Genomic DNA, 21,899 nt, shown 5'->3' on the forward strand with positions numbered 1-21,899 from the left:
TTTATTAAATTTTTGTTTATTCTTGTAATGAGGTGACTGTCTTACTTATACTTTAGGCGTGGCATACATGGAATGTTCCCCCTTCATTTGGCAGCCTTAAGTGGTTTTTCAGATTGCTGCAGGAAACTTCTTTCTTCTGGTAAGTGGAACTGTTACAGATTGATTCTTCTTTTTTTTTGTTTTCCCAAAGCCCCCCAAATTTTAATACAACTTCTTTATCTTGCTTTTCCAAAATTACTTGTAGATGATGTGTCCAAGTGTGAATCATTTATTAAGCCCCGTTAGATGTTAGATCTTTTAAGATTCAGTTTTCTCTTCAAATCTGGGAAAGGTTTTATTTTTCCAGGATTTCCTTTTGTCTGTTAGTTGGGGAATGAGATATGGAATGTTTCTAGAGCAGTTTCTGTTCATTCAATGATAGTTTTCTTGGATCATCTCCCTATGTCTAGAAATAGTATCTTCAGTTGCATGCTTCCTTTTTAGGAACTGGTAGCCATTCTGTAATATCTTCTAGGTTTGTGAAATTATTTATACCATATCTAATTACTGTGTTATACCATAATCATAGTCATTTTGAAATAAAATGACTATAGCTTTCTATAAATACTACAAACTGTGGTCCTTATTAAATGCATAGAATTACTGAATATATATAATTTAATTGATTTTAAATGATAGTCTGTTTCTCAGAGTGTTAAAGTTAGACATATTTTGTATGTTAATACTCACAATTGGTCAAAGAATGATGGGTAAGTTTCAGTGAAAATTAACATTGTGTGGGACGGACCCTTCTGTGTTTTTCATAGTGATTTTTTTTTTTAGTTATTAAGTTTTTAAAAGCATATGTATGCCCACAAGTATTCATGACCCATTTATCTATGAAAGAGAAGTCTAAAATTTCTCGAGTGTTAGTAATAATCCACAGATAGCAAAGCACCTATGGCTTCTTTTTAAAAACAGCTTTATTTGTTTGTTTTCTTAAGATTTTTATTTGAGAGAGGGAGAAAGTACAAGCAATGGGGAGGGGCAGAGGAGAATCAGACTCTTAACTGAGCAGAGAGCCAACATGGGGATCCATCACAGGACCTCAAGATCATGACCTGAGCTTACACAGATACTTAACCAACTCAGCCACCCAGGAATCCCTAAAAATAGCTTTAGTAAGAGATAATTCACGTAACATGCAATTCATCCATTTAAAGTATGTATAGTTCAGTGTGTGTTAGTATATTCAAGTGTATGGGACCATCATTACAGTTGGGTTTTTTTTTTCAAGGATTTATTTATTTTGAGAAAGAAAGAGAGCAGTGGGAGGGAGAGGGGCAGAGGGGACAACCAGACTCCTTGCTCGGTAGGGAGCCAGGCATGGGGCTCCATCCCAGGACCCTGAGATCATGACTTCAGCCAAAGTCGAGTACTTAACCCACTAAGCCACATCCCTTTAGTCAGTTTTAGAATATTCTCATCCTCCTGTTAGCAGTCAGTCCTCATTTCTTCCTTTCCCTCTCTAAGCAACCACTATTCTGCTTTCTGTCTCTTGATTTGCCTGTTCTGGACAGTTCATAGAAATGGAATCACCCAAGATGTGGTCTTTTCTTTCACGTAGCAAAATGTTCTCAAGGATCATCCATATTATAACATGTATCAGTATTTGGTTTCTTTTTTGTTGTTGAATAATATTCCATTGTATCCTATGGCTTTTAAACAAGTACTCCAGCACTTATCCTAAAACTAGCCCTACTCCTTTAGAGGCAGTTTTTTTGGTAATATTTTACATTATTAATCTATTTTCAATAATCTTGTGTCCTTTTGTAAATCAGTTTTGTTTGAGATTGGGGGGCATGTGATACTTGACATTTCTTGACATAGTACTTTATATGAAGTAACCTATCTGTGATGCTATATAAGATGTATTTCATTTTTCTAGGATTTGATATAGATACCCCAGATGATTTTGGCAGGACCTGTCTACATGCAGCTGCAGCTGGAGGGTATGTTGACAAAATTTTTACCTTTTTCAGAAAAAAGTAGCTGATCATGTCAGTTTTTCTCATAAGAGAAAACTGTTTGTTTTCTTTGTTTCTCTTTATTAGTTCTGGGCTGCCTCAAAGTAGAAAACCATAATAGGAGTGGTTTGGGAGAAGATAGTCCAGAGTAGTAGTAGAAATTGCTTTTTCTAAATCTTCTTCCACCTAAGTCATATAAATTGTGAGTGGGAGAGATGGAACAAAACTGTAAAAGGAAGTACTGCTCTCTGTAAGAGAAATTATTTCTGGATAAATGAAAAGAATATATGTCCTCAAATGAGAGCAACAAAACATTAAGGATGTTCTGAGTTATCCTAGTGTTCTTTGAGAGGGTATATAGGGCTTTTTAATCATAATTTTAGAAGGAAAAGTGTCGATGGTTTGTTTATGTCTTGCCTCTACTCAGGACTAATATACAGGAAGAAATTTTTGAGTTTGAAGGATTTTGGACAAAGTTTTAAATACTGCTGCTAGGGGAAACTAGGCCATTGGTTTGAATAAACATCAACTTTCAATTAAAACTCTTGGTCCCTAAAGCTTGCTGCTAATCTAATGTTTCTGATTAGTTAGATCCTAAATCTAAAATACATCATTTAATTCATGGTGACTTACCAAAAACATTATTTGCAAGAACTTTATTCCTGATAATTCCTTAAAAATTCCCAGTGTTTTCAGAGGACAAATGTACTGAACCAAGACTTCCACTAGGCCAGTCTCAGATGCAGAAATGGATTGTGAATGTATGCCTCGGACCTTTTGTTCTTCCAAGGTCACCAAAAAACCTTCCTTAAAACCCAGCTTCCATATTGCCTCCAGAGAGAGAGACAAAAGACAACATGACTGGTTAGGTGGCAGTCACAGTTCCTAGTGTAACATAATAATGATGTTCAGGTTTTTGAAAACTAAAGTACAGAAATACACATGTACTGTACTCTCCTATAATTTTAACTGAGGATACATCTAAGCAATTATAGGAGAAGATAATAGAAAGCAAATTGGAACATTATCTGGGTTTCCAGGTTTGATTTTTTTTTAAACCCATTTTCATTTAATTTAGTATTAAAAAAAACATTTAAATTTAAACCATTCTATTAAAAGGATGTTGTTTGGGATCCCTGGGTGGCCCAGCGGTTTGGTGCCTGCCTTTGGCTCAGGGCGCGATCCTGGAGACCTGGGATCGAATCCCACATCGGGTTCCCGGTGCATGGAGCCTCCTTCTCCCTCTGCCTGTGTCTCTGCCTCTCTCTCTCTCTCTCTCTCTCTGTGACTATCATAAATAAATAAATTTAAAAAAAATAAATAAAAGGATGTTGTTTGGAGTTTATTTTAAAGATTCCTAAAAACTCTCAGGAACTCTTTTTTTTTTTAGATTTTTTTTAAATTTATTTGAGATAGTGCAGCCTGGGTTGGGGGGTGGCCAAGGGAAAAGCAGACTCCCCGCTGAGCAGGGAGCCCAACAACGTGGGTGGACTCCATCTGAGGACGCATGAGATCATGACCTGAGCTGAAGACAGCTGCTTAACCGACTCTCAGGAACTCTTTTTACAAATGTGAGCTTTCTCTTAAGTAGTGACAACATGCTTCATTTGTTATTTCCTATCAACATGCCAATATATGTGTATACATAACTTTTTAAAATTCTAAGTAATATGAAAAAAAATAAAATAAAATTCTAGGTAATATGAATTTTAATGTTTTATTTTTTATAAAATATAAATCACACCATTTTATTCATTTTGCCTTCATTTGAAAGCAAATGCTGTGATAACTTATTTAAACTACCAATTTTATTATGAAATTATTGACAATTAAGTCTTTTTTTTTTTTAAAGATTTTATTTATTTATTCATGAGAGAGACAGAGAGAGAGAGGCAGAGACATAGGCAGAGGGAGAAGCAGGCTCTACGCAGGGAGCCTGACATGGGATTTGATCCTGGGTCTCCAGGATCACATCCTAGGCCGAAGGCGGCACTAAATCGCTGAGCAACCCGGGCTGCCCAACAATTAAGTCTTTTAATTGTATTTTCCCTGAATAGGAATTTGGAGTGCCTAAACCTTCTGCTGAATACTGGTGCAGACTTCAACAAAAAGGACAAGTTTGGGAGGTAGGCTATGATACCATTCCTCTATAGAACCTAATTAATGTTATTTTACTTAGTGATTTGCATGATCTTCTAACTAGCTTCTGAGAATTAACAATTCAGCACTTTTTGCATTATGATCATGCAAAAGAGGCTCAAATAAGTCAGTAACTTCTAAATATTCATTTTTACCCACAGTCTTCTTCCACTTATGTCCCTGCCACGGCCCCAGGCTGCTAGCCACAGTTTTATCTTAAAAGCACCTCTGTATCTCTTCATATCATTCTTCTTCTTCCTCCCATAATTATACTATGGAAATGTAAAACCCCATGGTGCCTATATAATAGGAAGGAAGTAGATCACAAATATATATGAAATTGTTGTTCTCCCCTCCTAAAACTCCTCACAAAAACATATACACATAACAACACATCATTATACATCCCTTCATTTGATTGATAGGAAAGCACCTGTGAAGTGACAGAGTCCCTTTGTAATCTTTTAGCCAATCTTTGTTCTCACTGTGACTAGCATTTATGGTAGCAGTACTTAAAGCCACCAGTATCTATTATGTTAACTTAGAGTAGGAATTAACCCAGCATGTGCTAAAACCAACCATACAGGAAAGGATTGAAGGCAGTTTGAATCAGGTTAAAAAAAAAAAAAAATAGAGGTGGCAGTGTGAGCAAAATAATGGGTCAGGAGTTTGAGAATTATCTCAAAGTCTATGACAAGAAAGTGTGTGTGTATCAGAAGGAAATGTATGGGTGTATGTTCAGTGCATGTGATGGGATCAGTGCAGAAGTAAATAGAATTATGTATGGTAGGGAATCAGAAATGCATATAGGGAAAAAAAAAGCTATTTGACCCTATAACTAGTTAGAGAAATAGACTGCTCTCATAAGCCTACTAATAAAAGGAACTAATGACCTGCAAAATCAAAAATCAATTTATTTGGCTTTGCAGTGCAATATTTTTACAGTTAATTGGCTTTTACGATTGTAGTTCAGTATATTAGTTAATTTGTAGTACTTTAGGCATTTTTTACTGTACATAGCAGAACGGGATTCTGAAGCATATTCTGAATTTAGAAGCTTGAAAGAAATTCAGGGTTGTCTTTCTTAAAATGCTATTACTGTGTACTATACTGTTTCCAGTAAAGTAAAATAATGTTTTACTATCGTCTCACTAGGTAAATGTTTTAGAAAAAATTATAGCATGATGACTCTGGACTGAATTTACCTTCACTTTTCTGTTTTCTTTTCCTTTTTTTGTTTTGTTTTTGTTTTTAATGAAAACTCGAATCATCATAGAGTTGCAATTCAAAGTTAGGGACTCCTAATTTTAGTAACATTCTATTGCATTTCAGTAACTGGGAAGAAATCGACTACAAATATTCACCCTTTAGAAATTAAGAACAATAAATACTCTAACTCTTCTGATTGGTGAACAATCTTCGAAACTATGCAGTTTTTGCTTGAGAGACTTGGTATTACTATGCAGCTTTACTGCATAGTTGATAGAATAGGGCATTCTTTTTAAGGCTTCTATATTTCTCTTATCCTTTATTCCTCTGAGATATGACCAAAACTTCTACCTCTGTACAATGAAACATTTTTATTCGTATAAAGGAAGATTTGTTAAAAATTTTCAAAAGTTTCTGAGCAGAATATGAAAGTATTTATAATTCACTCAAAAGACTAGAATTGTTACTGTGGTGTCCATGAGATAATTTAATTGTGTTTCTATCTTATTTTCTATTCTTAGAAGCTCTCTGCCACCTTACTTTCTCCTACTAGCTCTCTGTCTGGCCCTCTAAGGACATAGCATATGGTAGAATTCAATGTCAGGCTCACTAATACAGTATTTGTAACTAGATCGAGTAAGAGGCAGCTGTGCTCTTGTTTACTGGTGTATGTCCCTGGCTTTTATTTTTCTTATATTAACTTGGGCACAAAAGATCTCCGCTGCACTATGCTGCTGCCAACTGCAATTACCAGTGCCTGTTTGCTCTTGTGGGATCAGGAGCAAGTGTGAATGACCTTGATGAAAGAGGATGCACACCCCTGCACTATGCAGCCACATCAGACACAGATGGCAAGTAAGTATCATGTGGTGAGAATAAAGTATTATTTCTTTAAACTAGAATCTTCCATGTGGATGGCTGGTTTTATTGAAAATTTATATTTTCTTTTTGTACTTTTTGTTGTCTTTTCCTGAGTCTCTAGTGTGGGAAATAAATTGGTTTCATAATTATTCCTAAATCGTAATCCTCTTACTACCTATTTCTACTTAGCAACCTGCCTTATTGACTGATCTGGTAGAAGAAACAAAGACTTCTTCTTGTCCTCCCCGCCAAAAGCGCACCCTAGTATCTCCTCCATATTTTCTTCCTCTGATTTCTCAGAGGCGGCAGTCTTGAGTTTGTCATAGGGAAGGGGTCCAAGAGGAGATGTGGATGATGCCAATAGAAGGTGGGCAGAGATTAGACACCAGTATCCATCAGAGTAGAGTTTTCCATCAGAGGTAGAGATTTTATATTTCTAAGAGATCCTTATAAATTGGTGTCCAAAAAGGGAATAACCAAACTGACAGAATCTGGCACTTATTTGGTACCAAATATTGCTTAAATAAGTAAATGAGATAATGGAATAACTAAATATTGGCCAAGAATGCCTGAATAAGAACAAAAGAATAAGAGATGTGTAAATTATTCTTATAATTAATATTCACCTAAAGTTGATCAGAACCATTTATAGCTCCTTAATATATATTCCTTGGAAGAAAATAAATTCATTGGAGACAGAGATCTTTAGTCTGTTGTATTTTCCATGTGTCTGGGTCAGTTAAGAGGGAAAATACCTTTAAGGAAAAACAAAGAGTGGTTTGTAGGGGAGAATTTTATAAAATATACTTCAAGAAGTTTTAATTAACATAGAACTATTTCTTTGGTTTTTAATATTTGCCGTTTACCCTCAAAATAAAATGCATAATTTGAGAGTATTATAAATTCTATAACTAATAGCAAAGCCATTTCTACCAGTGGCATTTTGTTATGTTGGATTCATAGCTAAAACTCTAATCTTGAAAGCACTAGTAAAATGTACTTTTTGTTTATAAGAATCTATTATCACTTTGTAGAATTTTATATATACCCAGAATAGTTAGGTACAGATAGATTTTGGGAGAAGTTAAATTATTTGAAATATGTTTTTAGATAGTAGTTCTTTAAAGAAAATCTGTGGTAAAGACTTTGTAAAAAATATATATATATTTTGGTAAATAATTAAATAGATCATCTTCTGATATATAAATTTTATAGCTTCAGGATTTGATTTATAGATTTTCTTAAAATAGGTTATACCCAAAATGTGTATATCACCACAAATAATCCTTTACTACTATTCCCACACACTAATTATTAGCTGTAGTTCAGCCAGATCTACATAAATTCCACTGAGAGTAGGACACCTGAGTGGCTCAGTTGGTTAAGCATCTGCCTTGGGCTCAGGTCTTGATCCTAGGGTCCTGGAATTGTGCCCTACATCGGGCCACCTGCTCAGTGCAGGGCCTGCCTCACTGTCTTCCTCTGCCTACCATTCTGCCTATTTGTGTGCATGCAGTTGAACATGGTCTCTCTGTCAAATAAAATCTTTAAAAATTCCACTGAAAGATCACACACATAATACATGCACATAGAGATTACCCAAGATCCCCTTGCCCTTAGACAATTATATTAAACCTGAATTTTTATGCAAAAAATCAGAAGAATAACAGTGTTCAACCCATTCTGTTTGGGATTTGGTTTTATTTTAAACCAACCTACTATTTTTTGTAGAAGTATATTAGTACTAAAGAGATATAAATCATTGGTTTTCTCACCTAATATAAACTGTTTTGAGCAATAGGCTAGTGATATTTATTACTTAAACAGTTAATTCTCAGATCTACACAAAGCAACCCGATGTACTAAAAAAAACATGAGCTTTGGGATCCCAAAAGACCCAGTTTAAATCTTGGGGGTTTTATATTATACCTTTTTGAGCCTGAGCAGGTAATTGCCAAGTAAAATCTTCTTTATCTGTAAATTTGCAAAGAAACCTACTTAGAATTGTGAGGAAAACTGAAATTAGGTGTATAAAACAATCTAGCACTGCCTTTTTTTTTTTTTTAAGATTTTAGAGAGAGAGTGTGAGTGAGTGTGGTTAGAGGGAGAGAATCTTCAAGCAGACTCCCTGCTGAGCATGGACCCTGACACAGGGTTCAATCTCAGGATGAGATCATGAGCTGAGTCGGAATCATGAGCCTGCTTCTCCCTCTGCCTATGTCTCTGCCTCTCTCTCTCTCTTTCTCTCTCTCTGTGATGACTATCATAAAAAAAAAAAAAAAAAGATTCTCCCCCATCAATCCCTAGGCAGCTCGGCGGTTTGGTGCCTGCCTTTGGCCCAGGGCATGATCCTGGAGACGCAGGATCGAGTCCCACATCGGGCTCCCTGCATGGAGCCTGCTTTTCCCTCTACCTGTGTCTCGGCCTCTCTCTCTCTCTCTCTCTCTCTCTCTCTCTCTCTCTCTCTCTCTCTCTCTGTCTCCCATGAATAAATAAATAAAATCTTAAAAAAAAAAAAGATTCTCCCCCATCCCTCTTCCCCCTACAAAAAATTTTAAGATGTCAATTTATTTTTCTAAGTTACACTGATTTAATTCCCAGGTAGAGGTTGGATCATAAAAGAATCTCACATGATTAACTCCTACTTCTGGCAAAACAAGTGTGAAATATTTTCTAAAAGAAAACACAAAATCCCCATAGTATCAAATTACTATTATTCAATAATGTGTATTTGTTGGTTTGTTTTTTTAATGATCATTTACTAATCCCATGTCAGCATCCCCAGGGAAAGTTGTTTATATGTTAATTTTTGACATTGCTTTTCTGCTATTCAAGAGTGACATAAGTAATTATAACTCTCCTCTGCCTTGTGTCTCTCAGTCTTCACTTTGAGTAATTGGAGAAATACATGATATCTTTCCTAACTCATTCTCATTCTAGTCCCCCCCCCCAATTATCCTAATGCCTTCATTCATTCATTCATTCATTCATTTATATTTTAGAGAGAGACAGCAGGAGCCAGAGGGGCAGAGGGAGAGGGAGAGAGAATCTCAAGCAGACTCCATGCTGAGCCTGCCACCAGTCTCAGTCTCATAGCCACGGATCACAACCTGAGCCGAAACCAAGAGTCAGATGCTTAACAGATTGCTCTATTCAGACACCCCAGTGGCTGCATTCTTTATAGACAGTCATGACTCAAACAAATACATGGTCACAAGAAACATGTTTAATGCACTAAATATTAATAAATAAAATTCTCTTCACCAGTTCAAACGAAATAGGACTGGCTTTGAGCAAGATGGTTAAGGATCTTCCCCATACCAATGTGTGTGTATAGGAGAAGACTGAGATGGTTTTTTCTGATTTATACATAAAGAAGAAATCCTTCTCATGCCTATTCTGTTAAGATATCCACTGTAAACATAGCTGTTTCTGTACGTGTATATAGATCATTTCATGTCTGTCATAGTCTAATCAAAGTTAAAGACTTGGTATATGACAGTCACCTGGGTGGCTCAGTGGTTGAGCATCTACCTTCAGCTCAGGTCATGATCTCGGGGTCCGGGATCGATTCCCACATGAGGCTCCCTCCAGGGAGCCTGCTTCTCCTGTTGCCTATGTCTCTGCCTCTCTCTGTGTCTCAAATGAATTAAAGAATGAATGACTTGGTATATGCCTTTCCATAGCCTTTTCTATGTTCATGTAATTGAATACATAAATATATTTATGAGTATATAGATATATTTCACCTAGATCTACTTTTATGGTGATAGTTGGCATTTTTCACAAAAATGGGATCATATTTTGACTTCAAATAGCATTGTGTATTTTTGTCAGTTTTGAACTTGATATAAATGGAATCATAACAGTTTTTTGTTTGGAGGTTTAAAATCCTTAGATTTATTCCTATGTGGTTAATATTTTATTGCCAAAATAAACCTATCTTTAAATTTCCTTTTGTTGTGATACAGAGAAATACATTGGACTTTTGTATATGACTTTATTTTCAGCAGCCTTTTATAACTTGATTTGGATATGTCTATAATATAACATTGGGTTTAGTGGCTCTGCCCCTTGTTGTAACACTTTGGGCATAGTTTACATCTCTGTGTTCATTTTATCTGTGCAATGGGGAAAATAGTCTGACCTAACTCATATAACCAAATGAGTTATAGGATATCTGAATTGCTTAGAACAGTACCCATAATCTTAAGAATTAGCTGTATTTTTTTTATTTATTTTTATTTTTTATTTTTTGTAAGAACAAACACTATTATAAACTAAAATGAGAGAGAGAGTAGAGGAAAGAAGGCCTCTGGTAACAATACCACATTCCCTACCCGGGCTGGGTGTTCCTTAACCAGAACTCTGATCAGTCATGGGACTCATGGGTGGTAGGGAAGAGTAGGTGAAATTTATTTTTTTTTTAATATTTTACTTATTCATGAGAGAGAGAGAGAGAGAGACTGAGAGACACAGGCAGAAGGAGAAGCAGGCTCCATGCAGAGAGCCCAACACGGGCCCCGATCCCAGGTCTCCAGGGTCACACCCTGGGCTGAAGGCGGCACTAAACCGCTGAGCCACCCAGGCTGCCCGTGGAGTAGGTGAAATTTAAATAGTTTGAAATGCACTCTGATTTAAATTTATATGCTTAATTGGAATGATACTTAATTTGCTAACACATTAAATATAACAGTAGTATAGCTTATTACTTAGCTATTTAGCCATGAATAATTCCTCCAGATTTTGCATACATTTTATTTTAGGGGAAAGGAGAGATTAAAGAGAATATCCATATCTTAATTTTCTGACTTCTATTAAAATCAGTGTATGTTAACTTAGAATGAAAAAAAAAAAAGAATTGAGTCTCTCTCCTCCACCTTATTTGCAAACTAAATGTGAGGTTCAGATATTCAAGATCAAGTAATTATGTGGTTCAGTATTTTATAAGCACTCAGGTTAAAGTATCACTCTGCTATGTACCTATTACCACTTTAAAAAATCTACAGATTGTTAATGTGGATGAGAAGTAATCGCTGAATGTCAAAGGTATAAAACTGCAATCAATCAATCAATAAAATAAAATAAAGTATCACTCTAACTCATTAATCCCTGTCTTGAAGTTATTTGGTAGCATGAAAAGAACACTGGATGATGAGAAGAGACCTAAGGTCTAGTCCTTGCTTTGCCATATGCTAGGCAAAAGATTTTGAGTAAGTGATTTGGTTTTCCTGAGAGTCCGTAATTTTTTTCCATTTGTTAAAGATAATGCTTTATCTTACAAAGTAGTTATAAAAGTTGATGCTGCCTACCTAGCAAAATCTAAAAGGCAGGCCAATAAAAGGAATTTCATCATTTCAAATCAACTCTTAGTCTTTGTTTTGTTGCAGGAGACCAATTATCTGAATAATGTGAATGTAAAAATATAAAATAATATGATTTGGTAAGAACTGCATGTATAACAAATTATTTGAAATCATTTATTGCTGTACACTTGGACTAGTCACTATAAATAATGCATTGAGATCTGCTCTCCTACTTTAGAAAGTAAACATGAACTTACCTACTTGTTTTGCTTTCCTTAAATAAATCTTTTTTTCAGTACTCATGTATCAGCAAGTTATCTTAAAATAGTTTGTTCCACTGATAGAATCTGTCTTGTCCTCAGGTCTCAACTATTTCTGCTTCATCTCTCTCATCTAGAGAACTTGATTAAAGATAAAAAGATATGCCCTCGGGTGAAATGTTTGTGCCTACATAGCAATGAATCTATTTGTCCTCCAGGTCTTTTATGCATTCCAGTGAGCATTGACCTCTGAGTTAAACACCTAGGAAAGAAAACTGGACACAATTTATATACTGTCTGGAACACTTTGTACAGGGCCCTCAGAGCTAGTTAATGAACACTAAAAAACACCAGCTTTGTCACTTTTGAGTCTGATTTGGGTTTTTTTTTTTTCATCATAGTGATTGACCATGTTTGACTAATAATTTTAACTGTATATAAATATCAAAGTCCTGCTTAAATGGATAGACATTTGCTGCCATTGATGATATTATAATAAATATAGATTCTGCAAGTAATTCCTAAGAGATTGAAAGGATGTTAAGCAATTCAGCATTAAAGAAATAAGTGTTGGCCTGCGAGTGAATCCTAATGTATATTATGGACTTTGTTGATAATGTGCTAATGTAGTTTTATTGATTGTAACAAATGTAGAACTTTGATGTGTAATACTTATAGGGAAGTTGGGCCTGTGTTGGGACGGAGTATATGGGAATTCTCTGTACTTTCTAATCAATTTTGCTGTGATCTTATTACTCTAAAAATAAAGTTTATTAACTTTATAGGTTAAAAAAAAGTGTTGGTATTGAAAAGAATGGCCCTTATAGGTAGATAGGTAGGTAGATATTTGATTGATTGATAGGTAATATACAGACAGACATAAATGATACAGTTATATATATGATAAATTTTATATATGTGTGTGATACAGTTCCTGAAAGATCAGTTACATTGCTTTAGAGTTCTTTTTTGTTTGTTTTGATATAACTTTAGTATGCTTTTGGAAACTTGAGAATTTCTTTACAGTCTTTATTTTTTTTAAATTCCAGTATAGTTAAACATAGTGTTAGAGTAGTTTCAGGTATACAGTATAGTGTTTCAACAATTCCATATATCTGTCACCCAATGTTCATCACAAGTGCACTCCTTAATAAGGAAACTTAAGTTTTTAACAAAGAGTATTTGATTATGAATTTTCTCCCTAGTAGCTGAATTAATATTTAGTTAGACATATTACAATATTAGACAAATTACCAACAAATAATTATGGACTTGGAATTTGAGCATGAATGGAGTTTAGCATACTTAGTTGGATTTCTATCTCCCACTCCATCTAGCAAATGAATAAACAGAGGCCATTTTACCATAAAGACAAAATGATTTGATTTGCTCAAAATCACTGGTATCAAACTGGTTCTACAGACTTTTAATTTCTAATTCATTGCTCTTTTCTTGCTGCAGTAGCAAAATGTTTTAAAATTATTTTTCTAACATTTTGATAGCACAGGAATGAAGTAAATCTATGGGAAGATCTTTCTTGTTACCTACATACAATTTTATATTATTTACACCCTTCTCAGTCCTCTGTTTCAAGATCATTGAATTCTGACCTTGTTATCTTGAGATTTTTTTTTATATTCTTTCTTCAGCTTCCTCAAGAGATATTACACTCACTATGTGTTCTAGATACGTCAGCAGTAATATTGCTAACATTGGATGCTCACCACCACTAAATTTAATCCTGTCAAATATTGTTTGAGTGGAATAGGTGGTGCCATACATAGTGACTGTAAAAGACAGCCCTCAGGTATACCTAGCTTATTGACAGACTTTGGAGATACTCACTTTGAATGAAGAAAATTCTCTTATGAACATTTTGCTTGTATTCATATGATAGTTACAGTCAATGTCATTTAAATGATAAATTTGTATAGTGTAGATATGTTTGTGGTTTTTACATTACTCAAAAAAAAAAAGAAAAATTGCAAGAAATTGTAATTGTAAGAAAAAATTGTCAGTTTTTAGTTTCAGGCTGTCTGTGCCATTTGTTAAAATGCAAGATTTAGAATTTTGAATGTTATTACTATATATAGGTGCCTGGAATACTTATTGAGAAATGATGCAAATCCAGGGATCCGTGACAAGCAAGGATACAATGCAGTTCATTATTCAGCTGCTTATGGTCACCGTCTATGTCTTCAGCTGGTAAGATTCCTGAATTGTGGAAAGACTAAGTGATTTTATATTATAATAACATAATGAAAATGGAAATAAATGAATCAAGAAACAAACACTATTGCTTTTTAATATTTTTAGAACCTATATATATAAACCCCCTTTATATCCATTTCTTATATGAGAAATGTCCCTGTGAGAGTTTTTTCCATATACTTAGAGATTTCTGAAAGGCCCATTCTTTTTACAGTCCCTCATAGAGGAGGCAGTACTTCTGCAAGGGAACTTTTCATTTCAACTGTGATCTCATTCTTGAATATACATGCCATTCACCCCACTTTGCCAAACCAAAGAGAAAGCAAGGGACAAGTTAAAAGATTCTCACGTCTGTAACAGATGATTCAAGTTAAAGGTTTTTTTATTTAGACTTACCTTACAAATTATATTAAACTTTGCTTCCTTTCAAAGGAGAGTGAGTATTAAAAATAGAAAAAGCAGATTGATGTATTTAATATGGAACTTAAAACTCTGCTATCAAAAATAATATTTCTTTAGGTTATTGTGATATGTTGTATACTAAAATCTTAGACCCACGAGTATAGATTTGTGGTCTATTGTATTGTACACTTGTTTATTTAAAAGACTTAACTTTTGGAGTCAGAGAACAAGTTAAAAATAAAATTTAACAGAGCCTTGTATAAATAGAGACCTGTAGTTAATATTTATCTCTAATATATGTGAATACTTCCTAAGCTAAATATTCTTATTTTAAATTTTATTTCAGATTGCAAGTGAAACTCCTTTAGATGTTGTAAGTAATAATCAGTTTTCTCCCCTACTATTCAGAGTATTTTAACTATTTATTTGCTCTCACTAGAGCTGAAACCTGTTATATGCATTCCTGGGAACAAAGACAGTGACAGAAACCATATATTTAGGGGATGAGGTTGGTGGTTTTTACTTGGGGGTGAGTAAATAGCATTTCCCTCAAGCTAGTTTATAGCCAGCCATGGCTCAGAGCTCTTATTCTGTGGTCCTCACCACCCTATCATGATGATCTGTTGTATAAGCTTGCTGAGTGCAGTTTGGTCTGAGATTTAAAAATTCATATTCAAGTATCAGTTTTCATTCTAAAATGGATTTAAACTTGGAAGAAGGGGAATAGGAATAACTGCTATAATATATTTGAAGTACCATTTCTGACATTTCAAATACTTTTCTTTCCCAGTTAATGGAAACCTCTGGGACAGACATGCTGAATGATTCAGACAATAGAGCAACAATAAGCCCTTTACATTTGGCCGTGAGTACTGCCTTCACAGCCAACTTGATGGCTGCTTTACTGAAAATATCTCTATGGTTGTTTGACTCAAACAGTACCCAGGACTTTTGGGCTGGGTGTGATCATGAAATTAAACTTCATAACAACTTTTTTTCATTCAGAGACTTCCTGAATGCACTTGTTATGTTTTATTTCGTTTAAAACACAAATAGTGGTCTTTGGGTTTCCGCCAAAGACTACTCCAAGGAAGAGAATATACCTGTGATGTGAATTTTAAAATGCACTGCTCTAATGAAGTAGCCTTAACTTGCTGAGCAGAACTATATTTTCTGCGGTATTTCTACAACTTTTTATCTTGGAGCACTATGTGTTTACTGGTCCCTCAGTTGCTCATGCCATGGAATTTGGCTCTGTGATCTGTAATGTCCCTTCTAGCTTAAGATGCCTCTAAATATTTCCTCGTAATGTCAGTCACTAAGAGGAGAAGGTTAGTGAAGTATAACAGTTCTTTAAATCAGTTGTGTGAATGAATTGCTTTAGGAAATTTCAAGCAGGGCCCAATCTTGTTCTTTTTGTGCTGAAAGAAGAATCTGTTTTTGGAACAGAGCATGTTAACAGTTGTTAAGGCTGAGAGGAAGACTGAGAATCAGGAGACTCAGATATAGTCACTAGCTATTTGGGAGATTTCTCTCCCAAATAAGTAAATGCTTATAAGGGTATATACTTTAAGTTAATGAGGGGATCACTACAAGTTCAGTGATCCCTTTGTTTCTTCTCACGTATGCTATTATTTTTTATAATATCCTGCATATCTTCTAACACTGATGCATCTGCATTGAATTTTCTGCCCCTTTCTTCCCCACTAATACTTCCTACCATTTTCTGAATAACTAAGGAAGTATGCTGCGGCTTCCTGCTTCCTTGCCCTTTGGGTCTTTGGAAATGCTATCTACTCTCACACACTTGCATAGGAAATAAGTCATCTGAAAGGGCAAAATCAGCATGGAGAAAACAGCCATTTTACTGTTGGTGGTAAGAAATGAAATCATCTGAGCAGATGACTAGACAGTTTTTCTTATTATCATCACCATCGTTCTTATACTATCACTGCCATTTCCTGAGCACTTACTAGGTGCCAGGCTAAACACTTTGCCTAGTTCTTGAACATGTTATCTCAGAAACTTACTTTTTTTTTTTTTTAACTAGTTTTTTACTCTATGGCCATTTTGAATAGTAGTGCTCTATATGAACTTGGCTGTGCTGAATGTTTTTAAGCTGAAGTGGAAACAATTTTGTAACTTGGTAATTAGGCTCGGTGAACTGATTATACCACTACTTTTTACATTTTGTATCTCTTCCTAGGAGGTTTCCAGAAATTAACTTGAGGTGATTATTTTTTTTCCTTCCAAACTCTCCCAATCTAGGACACCTTGATGCTGTGAAAACACAGTAGTTTGAGGTCTTGGTTCTTGTCTTTGCACATAGTACACGTACAAATTCCTTGTCTTGGTCCTACACAAGGATATCATGAGGGGCAGACCTCTCTAGCAAACCATTACAGCTTCTTGTCATCCTTACTTTGTGTTTTCTTCTTGTTATAAACTATCCTCTGCATATACTGTTTTTCTCAAAGTTTTTTCTATTAGTAGCATGATTTCATTGACCCAGTGTTGAAGAACAAGATTAAATATAATCCTAGGACAGTAGAGTTCCATAATCTCAAGTTATTTTAATATTTAAGGTGGTCGAAAATCTCTGTAGGTAGTCAGAAACATCAGAGATCATCAGTAAGGCCCAGAGCAACTTTATGTCTTCCTGGTACTTTCTGACATTTTCTGCAAGAAATAACTTTACAGCCCTTTGCTGTAATCTGGGGCCTTCTTCTAGCTATATATCTTTTTTCAGATTTAGCTCAAGTATGGTAGAATTTTGCATTATTCAGTTCCCAGTGAAAAGTTTACATGTAATAACAAACTGCTGAGCTGTAGGTCTGAATGGTATCAGAAATGACGTATGAAAGTCCTTTTAGCGACAAAATGGTAATTTGAACTAGAGAGGATGTTCCTTGTGTGCCACAAGTGGGTCTTGTTAATTGCTTTATGTCTTGCTCACATCTAGTCCAACAACAGTAATAGATGTTCAGTTGACATGTTGGTTTTTGAAATGAATTATGTTTGGAAAGCCTTTTTTATCAGAGACTGTGGTAAAGAAGGGAACTTCAGTCTGACAGACATTTAAATTTTCGTCCTCTGTTGTATAGCTAGTACCTGGCACATAGCAGTTACTTAAGCTGGGCTCAGTCTTAAGTATTTTTGTGCTAAAAGATGTTTATTTTTTAGGTACAGCATGTTACGGAATGAAGATAGTCATTTCAGTTTGAAAAATCATAAGACTCAAATACTAACTTCAGTCGCTGGCTAGCTCTATAATTTAAGTATAGTAAAATTTTATCAGGGAGTTAAGTGGAGCACTGAACTTTAAAGTTTAAACTTTAAACTTTAAAGCACAGGCTTTACCATCATAGACTTAGAATGGCAGGTTTAACTGAATCTATGTTACACATTCATTAAATGCGAGGAACCAGACCATTGTATGTTAGTGATAAAGTCACCTGTCATTTGAACATTTATTCTTTGCAGAATACACATTCTCTAACACCATAGCCTACATTTGTTTATTAGAAAAATTTATACTTTTCTGAACTCTTCATAGGCAAGTTTTTTATTATTTCAAATGTAATAATAGTGTGAAGACAAGTTTGCTTCCTTTATGTTTTATAAGGCATGAGAAGTAAATCTGAATATGTATTTTTTTAATTAATATTTTTATTTATTCCTAGGCCTATCATGGTCACCATCAAGCACTGGAAGTGTTGGTACAGTCTTTGTTAGATCTTGATGTGAGAAATAGTAGTGGAAGAACACCCTTAGATCTTGCAGCATTTAAGGGCCATGTTGAATGTGTAGATGTACTCATTAATCAGGGAGCCTCAATTTTAGTAAAAGACTACATTTTGAAAAGAACACCTATACATGCAGCAGGTATGTCAAATATTATGCGTGAATTTAGTTACCACTTTCCATCTAATATTATAGCCTTTTTCAGTTTTTTTGTGTATTATACTCTGGTAATTATTTTAATTTTTTAAATTTTGTTTTAAAGATTCATTTATTTATTCATGAGAGACACAGACTAAGGAGGGGTGGGGCAGAGACCTAGGCAGAGGCAGAAGCAGGCTCCTCGCAGGGAGTCTGATGCAGGACTCGATCCCATGACCTGAGCCAAAGGCAGGCGCCCAACCACTAAGCCACCCAGGCGTCCTGTGGTAATTATTTTTATAATGTTGACTTTATAAGGTCAATTGAGGGGTGCCTGGATAGCTCAGTTGGTTAAGTGCCTGACTCTTGATTTAGGCCTTGTGTTCTCTCTCTCTCTCTTTTTCTGTCAAATGAATGAATGAATAATGAAATCTTAAAAAATTAAAGAGATCAAATGATTCTTTCAAAGAAAAGCCAACAGCAAGATTATGATTGCTTTTAAAAAATCATGATCTACCTTAGAAATTTATATATAGTAAATTTATATAGTTGTGTGACTTCTGTAATACTTTATCAACACAATGCAAATTTTTTTACCTCTTTTTGACGGAAGTTATTTTGGATTGGTACATGCTTTCATTGAACAGTTGGTGAACATGCTGGCTTATTGCACCAGAGTGCTATGTTAAACATGTAGTCAGACAGGAGTTACAGAGCACCTACTTTATGCAAGATCTATTCTACCATATGATTTTGTGATGTTGTAAATATGTGAAAATGCAAAATTATGTAACCGTGTCATTATATGACTTGGTACTGCTGTATTTCAGTTTCACAACTCTATACGAGAATTAGCAAATCAGTATTTATCTTAAATATCTAAGACTGTGATATACTGGAAGAAATCCTAGCTAAGTATTTTTTTGCACACCCAGTAGGCCTCTTTTATATGATTACATTCATTTCACTTGGTCTGTTTTTATAGAGTGATTTTTAAGGACATACTTTAATATGGATCTTGGACTTCTATTCCTTTAGGAAACTTGCATTTTCCTAAAGGTAACACCAGCTGTTGCTCCAAAGTAGCCTTTCAGAAACTATTAGATATTCAAGCAGGGCTCAAAACCAAAAAATTTTTAAATGGACTAAAATTCCTAATAAATGTGTATATATAAACTGCTATATGTTGGAACGGCTCAGTGGTTGAGCCTCTGCCTTTGGCTCAGGTTAGGATCCTGGGATCAAGTCCTGCATCGCGCTTCCTGTAGGGAGCCTGCTTCTCCCTCTGCCTATGTCTCTGCCTCTCTCTCTGTGTCTCTTATGAATAAATAAATAAAATCTTTCAAAAAGCAAAACAACCAAAAAACTACTATATGTTCAGAATTATGTCAAAATGCAATCATTTTCTATTATCTTATTCTGAAAAAAATGAAGTTTATATATCATTCTGCAATTTGAAAAATTATGTTGTAACCACAGATCATTTGCAGAGGTGATTTATAAAGCTTTCATGGAGTGGTGCACACTTAATTGGTCAGTATTGAATCAAGACGCTAGCCAGTCCCTCAGTGGCTGACCAATGTCAGATAGTCTGTACATCTCGTCTGCTGGAAAAGCTAGCTGCTACAGGTTATTATTGATGCCTACCTATATAATAAATGCAAACCTGGTTTTATAGATACCTTTTAAGTTTGGAGATTGTTATGGAGCACTTTATTCATAAGTCATGAAGAGGACATTGCGATTTTTTTTTTTCCAAAAGGGAAAAAAAGTTTTCTCCTATATTGGTATTAGACATGATGTTTCAGGTATTGAGTTTAGAAAACACAAAACTCCTCAGGAGCTACTATGTACTGAGTACACATGGGTCCATTAAGAAGTGCCAGGACACAGTTTCCTTCATGCATCCCCAAGTGAGATGCTTCAGTGACAGCTGTTACTGATCACTATGAGAGCTGCTGGCAAAGTGTAGCATATAGATAAGAGTGATTTTGTTTTAATTAATAACTATTAGAATTTAATATAGCTGTTAGAAGGTACTGTGGCATATTAGGGCACCTAGCTTGCTTTCATTATTTTGTCTTATTTTAATTAGGAAGAACAGTGATAGATATTCCTTTCTGCATCATTATGTGACTTATTACTTTAAACTTCAAATTTTATTGTATTATGGGAAGGATCTGAATTTTGCAGGGGATTAACTTACCTTAAAAGCTTACTGTTTTCTTTAGGCTGCTTCTGTTTTATACCTTTGCCCATTTTTTATGTGTTTGGACATATAAATGCTGTTTTTAGGTAGATCATTTCTTCTTATTATACATGTTATCAGTTGAGATTCTTTCATAGTACCCAACTAAAAGGTAGCTTAAATGACAAGTGTTTACCCTCTCACATAAGATGTTCAGAGGTAGAGTCAGCTCCACGATTGATTGATTAAACAATAGTGTCAGAACACTCTGTTCTTTTGCCTTTTCAGTCATGGCACAGAATGAGAAGGATTTGTCATTATTGGGGATAAACATATTTCCCACAAGCCCTCAAACTTCTTAGCATCTCAGTGGCCTGAACTGGACCAGCACTCATCTTAAAACCAGTCACTGGCAAAGAACAGAATTGTGATGGACTTACCTAATCACAGTTTCATCCCTTGGCTGAAGGCAGGCCACCTTCCCTTGATCACTCTGCCACCCCCAGAGAGCCAAATAAAATGAGCATTCTATTAGCAGGGAAGATGGCCGTAATTTACCATGAGGAATTTATATCTATTCAGTTTCACCAACAAAGGCAATAGAAACCTTTGTATGTATGTATTTTTTCTTTGACTATTAAATTCAATGAAACTATCCCACAGTTATATCTAGAAAATGTGCCCTAAGATGGAAATTTTCTATTTTACCATTTTAATTTCTGAAATATTAAAATATCACTTTACAGCAACAAATGGTCATTCAGAGTGCTTGAGGCTACTTATAGGAAATGCAGAACCACAGAATGCAGTAGACATTCAAGATGGAAACGGACAGTAAGTTTTAATAATTTTTAAATTAATTTTAAGATGTGTGTTAATTTTCATACTTTTACCTCTATTCTAATAAGTCTCTTATGTAACTGAATAACAGCAAGTTTAGTTTTCCCATTTAAGTATACTTTAAAGTTGCATTACAAAAAGGCATGTTTAGAAAACAGGCCAACACAACTGTTTGTTTTTCATAAAGTGGAGTCTTAGGTAGTAACACTGAACCTATTCTGTTGTTGCTCAGGACTCCTTTGATGCTCTCTGTTCTCAACGGGCACACAGACTGTGTTTACTCATTGCTGAACAAAGGAGCAAATGTAGATGCCAAAGATAAATGGGGAAGGACAGCATTGCATAGAGGGGTAAGTAAAAATATTCTCATTGCCTTTCAAAAATTTCTTAGGATCTCATTTTGCCTAAAACTGAACTAGGCTATGTTTATGTTTCTTCATCAGATTTTTACCAAATAGTTTTTGAATAATAATTTTAAACTACTGAAACACAACTTAATCCAGGAAACAATACGTTGGATCAAAATTTGAAAACCCTAAGTAAGACCTTGAGTTAGAATTAATGTCAGTTTTACTTTTTCTCAGTATCACAACTG

General features: G+C 34.9%; 1 protein-coding gene across 13 annotated transcripts in view; it reads left to right on the plus strand.

Annotated features, from left to right (window-relative positions):
- The window catches only part of ANKRD28 (ankyrin repeat domain 28), a 195,889-nt gene that overhangs the window by 155,653 nt on the left and 18,337 nt on the right, over positions 1-21,899 (plus strand). For all 13 annotated transcript variants that reach the window (XM_055321692.1, XM_055321689.1, XM_055321699.1 and 10 more), the window contains 10 exons: positions 57-139; positions 1,928-1,991; positions 4,064-4,132; positions 6,069-6,209; positions 13,875-13,986; positions 14,741-14,767; positions 15,185-15,259; positions 18,078-18,279; positions 21,211-21,298; positions 21,537-21,654. In XM_055321692.1, the coding sequence (XP_055177667.1) occupies positions 57-139; positions 1,928-1,991; positions 4,064-4,132; positions 6,069-6,209; positions 13,875-13,986; positions 14,741-14,767; positions 15,185-15,259; positions 18,078-18,279; positions 21,211-21,298; positions 21,537-21,654 (979 nt within the window). The remainder of the gene's footprint in view (positions 1-56; positions 140-1,927; positions 1,992-4,063; positions 4,133-6,068; positions 6,210-13,874; positions 13,987-14,740; positions 14,768-15,184; positions 15,260-18,077; positions 18,280-21,210; positions 21,299-21,536; positions 21,655-21,899) is intronic.

The sequence above is a fragment of the Nyctereutes procyonoides genome, unplaced genomic scaffold, assembly GCF_905146905.1.
Source record: "Nyctereutes procyonoides isolate TBG_1078 unplaced genomic scaffold, NYPRO_anot_genome, whole genome shotgun sequence".
Taxonomy (NCBI): domain Eukaryota; kingdom Metazoa; phylum Chordata; class Mammalia; order Carnivora; family Canidae; genus Nyctereutes; species Nyctereutes procyonoides.